At 32.7% G+C, this 10814-nt stretch overlaps 1 protein-coding gene across 5 annotated transcripts in view; it reads left to right on the top strand.

Moving 5' to 3' along the window:
• The first annotated feature begins 394 nt into the window (after positions 1–394).
• The window catches only part of LOC134681395 (uncharacterized), a 45579-nt gene continuing 35159 nt past the window's right edge, over positions 395–10814 (top strand). For 4 of the 5 annotated variants that reach the window (XM_063540999.1, XM_063540997.1, XM_063540998.1 and 1 more), the window contains exons 1-2: positions 395–510; positions 8238–8283. In XM_063540999.1, the coding sequence (XP_063397069.1) occupies positions 509–510; positions 8238–8283 (48 nt within the window). In that variant the 5' untranslated portion in view covers positions 395–508. Of the gene's footprint in view, positions 511–1499; positions 1622–8237; positions 8284–10814 lie in introns of those variants that run through there. The other variant, XM_063541001.1, reaches the window with a different exon arrangement.

Raw genomic sequence — 10814 nt, 5'->3', positions numbered from 1 at the left:
ACATTAATATCTTCCTTCGTTTATACAACTAATTTTTTGTTTGTATGTTGTTTTTTTTTATCGATAAACAATAAAGTGTTATAGATATGATATTAAATTTTCAACTATAACCACCTACATTTGTATGTTTATATACATTAGGTACCTTCGGAAAACCGAAAATTTCATGAAAGTTGTCTTATTACAACATGTACAAATTGTTTACGACCCTCTCTAATAGAAAATATAGACATCTTCAATAGAGTGAGCATAATTTTATCCATATTATTGCGGTACAATACTCCGATGGATGCATCTTTCCAGACATCATCCAATCAGGTTTGACATAAAACTCTCATATTACTGCAGTGGTGTTCGCATAACACGTGATATTTGTAACATTCAAAGCTACGTTGTTTTGAACACACGACAGTTAATTATTGATATTTGCTTTTTTGTGAGACTTTTATCCGAATATTTCTGAAATTTGTGTGAAAGTTAGAAGAAAAGGTTTTTGTGAATATCCAAAATGTGAGTATTTATTAATTTATCAATCCATTGTTCATTACTCTTCATTGGTTGCATAGTACACTATAAAACTATTTCACGAAATTGGTGAACCAATGTATCCTGAGCTCATAGATCAAACTGTATCACATTTATGCATTTTATTCTCTTTTGAATTTATTTTTCACTTAGACAAATTAGAGATGTTGTTTGTATGTGCCAATAAATAGCAGCACATGACCTACAAATATATGTTTTCGGATAGTTAAACACGATTCCTGCTTTTTAAAAGTTAACTTTTGAGAGAATTATAAGAACGGGTAGAAAAACATTTATTCAACATTTTAACAAAAGAGGCAGATACCTTTGTAAAGCAAGAAAGGTTCGTTCTATTGATACATGTAGTTGTTCTTAGTAGTGAAAATATAATGCGTAGAAATCTTAAAAGCTAGACACAGGACGCTAACACCACTCCTTTGAATTCTATAAACCACCCTCCAAGGGTGATAAAGAGACGTCAAACCTTAGTGATTCATTCACCATTCTACCATCTAAAATGGACACGACAAGGACGCGACTAGTGACCGCCAAAGGTAGACACGAATAGTCACGTCATATGATATCCTATTCATACCCGTAGCCAGGGGGGTTCGGTTCGTTCGGACGAACCCCCCCTTGAAAACAAATAAGCACTGTTAAAGTCGATGTTCTGTTCGAATTGTGACTGTTAAAGTCGAGTTTGTGAGTCAAACGAACCCCCCTTTGGAAATTCCTGGCTACGGGCCTGCTATTGCTGGAACATCCAAGTTGGGTGGACACCTTTGAAAGTTGACGTAAAAAAAAACAAGTCATCGGGAATTTAGATAGCAGCTTCGTGGATTTATGAACTCCCTGACGACATCCCAGTGGTACGAGTTAACTTTTTTGGTACGAGTTAACTTGCTTCTGTTTAACATGTGTTCAGGCTCGTTCATTTCATGATCATTAAAATCGGAAAAAATGCCAGTTCGGATCGACCATCCTTCACGACGTTTGGCTCTGAAATTACGTACCAATTCATCATTTCCGACATCTCCTACCCCGTTGATATGCAAAGCCAAAGGGTCTAAGACCCATCACGCAAGTACTAGATTAGGTAATTCAATATGATGCTCATTAAAACATACGGATCTCCTGTAATTGGTGATCTTCTTCTTCTTCATTTTCTGATATACAGTTACAGCTTCATTATTATTGAAGATTACGAACTGTTGCATGCGCGGAGTATATGATATGAACAAAAAATTATCTTTTACTTAGTAGAATACTTGGTGATATTTACATGAAAGAAAACAACAAGGGATTAAAAATATGTACATTGTTATTTATAGAATTAAATTATGTTGTGGAGAACAGTTGGTGTCAACTGATCTCTGTAAATTTCAATGGTTTGACTTGCTACCACAACTTGTGGCAACATGTTCCATTGAATGATTGTTTGCGGAAAGAATGACCATTTGTAAATGTCTTTAGAGGTGGACATTTGCCGAAATGTTTGAGTATGGAATTTTCTTGTTCTAGTATCTGATGGTATGAGGACTAGTGATGGGATTCAGGGATCTCCATGGATGAAAATTGAACCATGGAGGAACTTTCACCATCATAAATTGTATCTACGCCGTACAGTGTAGCGGTATCGAAAGTATTTCATTCCTCCACATAAGGATAGGTGAACATGCTAATTCATTGCTTATTTAAATTATATTTTCATTATAAATACTATATATAGAAGTATATGTATTTTCCATAATTGCCGTTTGTAACTCTTCAAAGGACAAGCCCTCATGCCCCCTCCCTTTCCCTTAGAATGACAAATAACTATCACAAAGGTCACCATGTAGTTTTCTTGCTATTTTTGGTAATTGGTATGGGGGTTAAAAATCATGTGGAGATTATTTTTCACGGACACTGTCAAATTCAGAAGTCATGAAACCATTACCGGTATGGTTGATTTGCAGCAACGACAAAACGAGTCGTACGGGTTAAAAAAAAATGTATTTTTTAACAAACGTTGTCAAATGAAAAGGTTTTTAATGACTTTATTTAGCAAATCCATGCTATGCAACATGCATCTTTCAAGTCTGAATAGAAACCGGAAATGCGGATGTATCATTTTCATTGTAAACTAGGAAATTAATTCGGAATTACGATACGATATTTCTTTACAGGAAATATTAAAAGTTTATAATTTTTAACTTTTAAAGTAATTCTATATTATCGTTACAATACAGCAGTACTCGAGCTATTTGAAATGAAATAATAATTACTGTTTTACGTTTTATTTTGTAAATTTTAAAAAGGGGGATGCTGATTGCGTAAGTCAAAACAAAAGCACGTGTTCGACTTGTTAAAATTTGTAACTGGATTATTAATTTATTTATTTAATCTAAATTATCATAAGCATTTGCAGAAACTTAGTTAAATAATTCGACAAATGAATCGTCTATCTTCAGATACTATTCTCCTTTCTGGTTTGTTGATCTACCTGTACAAGCTCAGGTACAAATGATTAGCGATTTTAATCCGGATATCCCCTAGGCGTGAGAACTGTAGTGGATTATACTATAAAAAAAAGCCTGAGTGTTATGCAATTACATGCATTTGATTAAAATTGCTACAAAAATGGCGTCAGGCTATAAAAACGACCACAGTTTCGAACGATGGCGGAAGACAATTGAACGATGGAGCAAGTCATTTGACCATGGCGGAAGACATTTGAACGATGGCGGGGCGCCATCGTTAAACAGGTCATGGAGATCCCTGGGATTGCAATGAGTCCATGGATGACCTTGTACAATGTAGAACATGATAAGTCTGGTTTTGAGACGGCGGTCACTGAGTGAGGGCCATTGTAGTTCATTTAACATGGATGTTACACTACTGGTGTTGTGGTAATTGTTACATACATATCGGGCCGCACACCTGTCCTCTGTACCATTTCTAGCTTATTTTTATAATCTGCTGTGTGTGGATCCTATAGACTACAGGCATATTCAAGTTTTGGTCTCACTATTGATTGGTAAGCACGGGATTTGATACTGGAGTTAGAAATTTTTAAGTTTCGCCTAAGAAAGCCAAGAGATTTATTTGCATTTGATACGATGTTGTTGTAGTGAATGTTCCATTTTAAGTTAGACTGTAGGGTTACGCCAAGATATTTTGCAGATGTTACTAATTCTAAAGTATGGTTATGAAGGATGTTATCGTGTTTAAATGGTTGTTTTTGTTGTGTGATGGTTAAGATAGTGCATTTTCCAGGATGGAAGGCCATGAGCCAATCAGCCTCCCATTTCGCTGCTGCATTAAGATCTTTTTGTAAATTTGTGCAGTCTTGTTGACATGTAATTTCTCGGTATATAATACTGTCATCAGCGAAGAGTCGTAGTTTGCTGTGTTCCAGGTATTCTAGAAAATCATTAATGTATATTAAAAAGAGTATAGGCCCAAGGACAGTTCCTTGGACAGATCGCAATACTGGTATACCTTGTATAATGTATATATAATATTGGTGCCAGTATCGTAACTTTAAAAAAACCATCCCAGAGCATTGCCAGACATCATTATTATTTCATGTATTTGGTCTAACTCTATCTGTATTTAATCCATACTGAAAATTGTAGTTTTTGGTAAGTACTATTTCTTGATACATTAAAATACATGTAGGTTTGACAGTGATAAACTAAATACTACAAATGAGTAATTACTTTGTAATTTGTAAGAATAGTACATGTATATATAATATTGATGAAAGGCAAGTTTTAATTCATGACATTTGTGGCAGGATTGCTTCCCTTAGAAAACGTAGTAGATACTTAGTCAGCCGTAAGCGGTTGAGCTAAGGAAGTACTTCTTTAGCTCAGTTGGTTAGCGCGCTGCCTTGTACCACAGATGTCCCGGGTTCGAGTCCCGATGGAGACAAGCAATTTTGTAATGAAATTCGTGCTCTCCGGTTACACAATCAAAGATGATTTGACAAAGTTATTTTGTCTGTGACATGCTTCAAAAAGATAAGATCTTAATATTGCCTTAGACTATAAAATATATCTTTCAAATTATGAACCAAAGTTTATATTTCCCAGGTATTCATATGTTTTGCACACATTTTTTTTTACCCACCTACACTGTATGATAGAAGAGGGACATTATGTTTTCTCGTCTGTGCGTCTGTTTATCCGTCTATTTGTTTGTCTATCCAGCTTCAGCCAAGTTCAGGTTAAAGTCACTGCTTCATACTTTGTTCATATGATGTCTCATGTTAAGAAGTTTCTGTCAGTCACATGTCCAATGTCCTTGACCTCATTTTCAGGATAACTATATTAGGCATGTGTGTACCTTGCAAGGTCCATGTCCATCAGACAGTTTTCACTTGACCTCAACCTCATTTCATGGAGCAGTGAACAAGGTTAAGTTTTGGTGGTCAAGTCTCATATCTCAGATACTTCAAGCAATATTTATAGTGTATTTGGTGTATGGAAGCACTGTAAGATGTACATGTCCAAATGACAGGTGCCATCTGACCTTGACCTCATTTTCATGGTTCAGTGGAATAATAGTTTTTGTGTTTTGGTCTGTTTTTCCTTTATGCAATAGGTCTATTATATTTGGTGAATGGAATGATGGTAAGGTGTACATGTCTAACTAGCAGTTGTCATCTAATCTTGACCTCATTTTCATGATGAAAGCTAAGTTTTAAAAAAATTGTCTTTTTTATGATACTGAAAATTACTATCATATAAAAAAGAAGATGTGGTATTATTGCCAATGAGACAACTATCCTCAAAAGACCAAAATGACACAAACATTAACAACTATAGGTAACTGTATGGCCTTCAACAATGAGCAAAGCCCATACCACATAGTCAGCTATAAAAGGCCCAGATAAGACAATGTAAAACAATTCAAACAAGAAAACTAACGGCACTTCATACTATATATAAATCCAATAGGTCAACTGTATTTGGTGTATGGAAATATTTAAAGATCTCTATGTCCATGATGTCAGTCGTGTAGGTTTTATTTGACCTCGACCCCATTTTCACGGTTCATTGCTCATTGTTAAGTTTTTATAAGACTCCAAAAAAATTTTTGGATTGTATAATGGTATGATGTTGTGTGTCTGACTGTGTGGTCGCTGTCCGGAGACACATTGGTTTAATAACTTTAGTTTGAGTGAATAGATCTTCATGAAATTTTTTCAGAAGATTCAATACCACAAAAATATGTTGGAATTAGGGGCCAAAAAGAAGCATGTTTCTGGTTCCAAAACAATCAAGACAATAACTTGTGTTTTAAGTGTATGGATCTCTCTGAAATTGTACTACAAGGTTCAATCCTGCAATGGATTTTTACCATTTTTGAAGGGCTTCCTTTTTTTTAATTTTTAAAAATTTTGAACTTCGTTTTAAGAAGAAATCTTTAATTGTGCACATACATGTAGTTTTTTTTAGATCTTTGACCACATAAATTTTGTGACAAAAACCTATATTATGTCAAAAATTTTATCACAATCCAAATTCAGACAGAATCAAGCTTGAATATTGTGACCAAATTTGCCCCAACTGTACAAGGTTCAACCACTGGGGTCTTATAAAGCTGTGCCCTGCGGAGCACCTGGTTGTCTTTTGGTCTGTTAAACTATAAGTAGTAGGTCAACTATATTTGTTGTTACTTGTATGGAGGAATTGTTAGCTGTAAATGCCTGTCTGGCATGGTTCATTTGACCTTGACCTCATTTTCATGGTTCATTTGTCAATGTTTGATTTTCTTGGTTGATGTTAAGTTTATGTGACAGTTGTAATAAAACCTTTATATTTATGACCATCAACATAATACAGTCAGGGGTACTACTTGTACAAGTGTATTTTATTTACTTGAAGAAGTGAAAAAAAATATACACATATAAGTAAATAAATAATGTTTGAATAATCTCCCCTTAATTTTCGGAAAATTTACTTGTATAAGTAAATTTTTCTTACAATCCCACAAAAATCATCAAGTTTTGAGATGTAAAATCATGCCTTTAATGATTTTTCCCAGGTTTGCTCAAATTTTTTCATTAAAGTTCAATGTTTCATCTCATTAATTCATCAAAGAAACTGATTGAGCAAAGATCTTGTATATTTGCGCAAGGCATTCAAAAATTGCTCCTTTGGGGCTTGTAAATAAGCAGTGTTAAGAAGATAACAGACAAATGGGACTTTCATAGTCCATGAAATTACACTTAAATGATTAGTAAAGACATCTACAAAGGGTACACAATTCAAAATTCTATTAGAGCAAAGAAATCTTAAGAATTCAAGAAAAGAAGAAAGGATGATTTTTTTACCTATACAAGTAAAAAATTCTGAATGCCAAAGGGACATAACTTAGCCAATTTTTTTTTTACCTATACAAGTAAATAAAATTCACTTGTATAAGTATCCTACAAATTTACTCATATGTGTATATTTTTTTTTACCTCTTCAAGTAAATAAAATACACTTGTACAAGTAGGACCCCTGACTGTAATATCAGTGATTAGTTAAGAAGGAGAGACATTTCAATGTGTACATGTGCACTCTTGTATCATTTCATGATGGTCATTTGAGACTTTGAATTACCTATTTTTACAAGAATTGTAAACTTGTACAACACCTGCCCTGGGTGTATTAGTTGCTATAAAAGTCTTCTGAACTTAAAGGTAACTGACAGTGACACTATGTAAAAAGGTAATTGCTGTAAATTGAAACAACAGCTGCTAACATGGCTAATGCAAATATATCAAGAAATTTTCCAGAATTTTTCTTTTGTAATTTACAAAGTTTCATCGTAAGATTAAGCTGGTTATGCTTCATTTGTCATGTTTATATTTCTTTCCTGTAGTCATATAGCATTTAATAGTACCCTTAAGAATACTTGTTTTGATCAAGGAAGGCTGCACTATCATATGTGATGTTTTTTATGTACACCTAAAGGCATTGTTAAGTATTTGGTAATTTATGGGTGTTATTCTTATATCATAAACACAGAACCCAAAAGGCTCTAAGCTACCAATGTACCCTATTGTTGCCTACATGAATAATTACTTCACTGTTAACCTAAATTTACTAATCTGTATCAGCTAGAATATTTTCTTTAACCTTTGGTTTAATAGATAAAATACATGACATCTTTTGTTTTGTTGCCATCTAAGACATCGTTCAGCAGGTTTTGAGCTAATTTGGCACAAACTTAAACCCTCTACAACCCTATTAATGGTCAAAAGGCAAAGATGGAAGAGTCAAAATATTCACACTGTGAACAGAACCCACCTCCTCTTTGTTGAAAACTTTTAAACTAGCAATTACTTATTTTAAACATCAGTTAATTTATACCAAATATATAAAAAAAATCTTATACAAAGTTTCCTTATCTTTTGAGCTTCCAGCTTACCAATCGAAAGATTTTGCAATGTTTTATGACCAGTAAATGAAAATAGCACTCTCCATACAAGTCACAATTGTATTTGAAGTAAGGTTACCACAGGAAGATCTTCAACACAGAGCCCTGGCTCACATCAACAGTAATTAAGCTATACCAGGGCCCCAAAATGGAAAGTGTAAAAACTAGCTCTTTATGTCTGCTTACTAACAATTAATATATATACAAAATATGTGCCTATACATGAATATACATTGTAGTATTAAGCCTATCAATTAAATTTGTAGATTATGATAACTTATTGATTATTCCAGGGAAAGAAGAAGTACAAGATTAAATAACACAGCAAATCAGAATACTGTAAGTTTGATCATTTCACAATTTCTTTTCTAACTAAAATTGTGCCCACTTTTTGGCAATTCTTTAATTTTCTTATAATTAAAATTGGTTTTCAGCACACTTCCAGCTGACATTTAAGATTATCTGTGAATGAGTTTTGTGTATTCGTTTCTGGATAAAAGTAATGATTATCAAATGTTAAGTTCATTTTTTTCTGCCATTCTTGTCAGACTTTCTATTTGAAAGATATGCACATTGACAAAAAGTTGAACTTTCAAAATCTTTTAATGAATACTTGAAAGATCACTGACATTATGGAATTTCTGTTGATAAAATTGTGATCATGTAATCTTTTTAATGTAAAATTTGGTGCAAATGTCAAAAATAATTGTATTTATAGCATCTATGTCTAGTTTCAGTGGAAATACCACATCAGAAAATGAAGAAAGATTAATTGGTTTGACAAATATATATGCCTTTCTAAAGGTGGTTTAACTGTATTTAAAATGTATACTGACATCTGATAAGTTTCAGATACTTATGCATGTTATGATAAAATCGAGCAATGGAAAAATTTCTCACCCTTTTCACAGTGTATCATAAACTCTGTCAGACTGACAAAATGTCATACAAAAATCATTCGAAATTGCTATGAGGATGGATATAAAAAAAATCTTAAAATGCACAAAAGAGCTGCAAGTATTATTATACTTGATAGTACATGTATAGCATTTTCTTGGTTTTCGCACAATGACTTTAGTTTAAGTAAATAGAAATCTATGAAATTTTGACACAAGGTTTATGACCACAAAAGGAAGGTTGGTAGTAATTTGGGGAATTTTTGTCCTAACAGTTTAGGAATAAGGGGCCCAAAGGGTCCAAAATTAGACTTTGTTTGATTTCATCAACATTTGAATAATTGGGGTTGTTTGATATGCCAATTCTAACTGTGTATGTAAAATCTAAATGTTTGGTCCTGTTTTCAAATTGGTCTACATTAAGGTCCAAAGGGTCCAAAATTAAACTTAGTTTGATTTTGACAAAAAATGAAGCCTTGGGGTTCTTTGATATGCTGAAATCAAACATGTACTTAGATTTTTGATTATGGGCCCAGTTTTCAAGTTGGTCCAAATAGGGGTCCAAAATTAAACTTTGTTTGATTTCTTCAAAAATTGAATAAATGGGGTTCTTTTGATATGCCAAATCTAACTGAGTATGTAGATTCTGAATTTTTGGTCCTGTTATCAAATTGGTCTACATTAAAGTCCAAAGGGTCCAAAATTAAACTTAGTTTGATTTTAACAAAAATTGAATTCTTGGGGTTCTTTGATATGCTGAAATCAAACATGTACTTAGATTTTTGATTATGGGCCCAGTTTTCAAGTTGGTCCAAATCATGATCCAAAATTATTATATTAAGTATTGTGCAATAGCAAGAAATTTTCAATTGCACAGTATTGCCCAATAGCAAGAAATCTTCAATTGCACAGTATTGTGCAATAGCAAGTATTTTCAATTGCACAGTATTGCGCAATAGCAAGAAATATCTAATTGCACAATATTGTGCAATAACAAGAAACTTCAAATTGAGTTATCTTTCTTTGTCCAGAATAGTAGTTGAATCAACTTAAATCATTGTTTTATACAATATACAATGTATATTCACTTTTACTACCAAATGATAAATTCAAACAATCTTTACCATTCAGTGATAACAAGCACTTTCTTTTACATTTTAATATTTTATGATGTATTTAAATGAGTAATTATTGTTGCAAACTCCATTAGAAATTTGAATTGAGATTGGTTTTGGAATAAAGGAAAGGGGGATGTAAAAAAAAATGGGGGGTCAATTTTACTCATTTGAAATTTCATAAATAAAAAGAAAATTTCTTCAAACATTTTTTTGAAAAGATTAATATTCAACAGCATAGTGAATTGCTCAAAGGTAAAACGAAAATTTTAAGTTCATTAGACCACATTCATTTTGTGTCAGAAACCTATGCTGTGTCAACTATTTAATCACAATCCAAATTTAGAGCTGAAACCTCTTTATTCTAGTGGACCAGTCTATTATGTTTTTTACATAAATGCATGTTAAAAATTATTTCTGTACAACATGTTTGCATTTTTTATCAGTTTTTGTTCTTGAATATTATTACTCACTTTAGTTTCCTGAAATTGACAATGAGCAACCTCAGTCTGATCTGTTTAGGAAATAATGGTTTAATTTCTTCTTTGTCCGTGGACACGATGTAATGCAATGTTTATGATAGCTGAGCAATAATATTTCATCTAAATAAAAATTTAAGAAATGTCATGAATTCAGAATAGCATATCAAACATTTTGTTAGAAAGGTGAAATATATATTTTTTGGAAGATTTTTTTTCTTTTCTTTTTTGAACTGACCAACCTGAGTTTTTCATAGGAAAAATCCGTAAACCAAAAAGTTTTAAAACCCTGGCCTTATTGTGCATTTACATTTTGGACCCTGAATTGAAATTAGTCCATATGAAGCTTTGAAGAGTTAAAAATTAAACTTTGTTTGAAT

Source organism: Mytilus trossulus, chromosome 8 (genome assembly GCF_036588685.1).
Source record: "Mytilus trossulus isolate FHL-02 chromosome 8, PNRI_Mtr1.1.1.hap1, whole genome shotgun sequence".
NCBI classification, from domain to species: domain Eukaryota; kingdom Metazoa; phylum Mollusca; class Bivalvia; order Mytilida; family Mytilidae; genus Mytilus; species Mytilus trossulus.
Note: the sequence above shows the minus strand (reverse complement) of the source record. Positions and strands in the feature narration are given on the sequence as shown.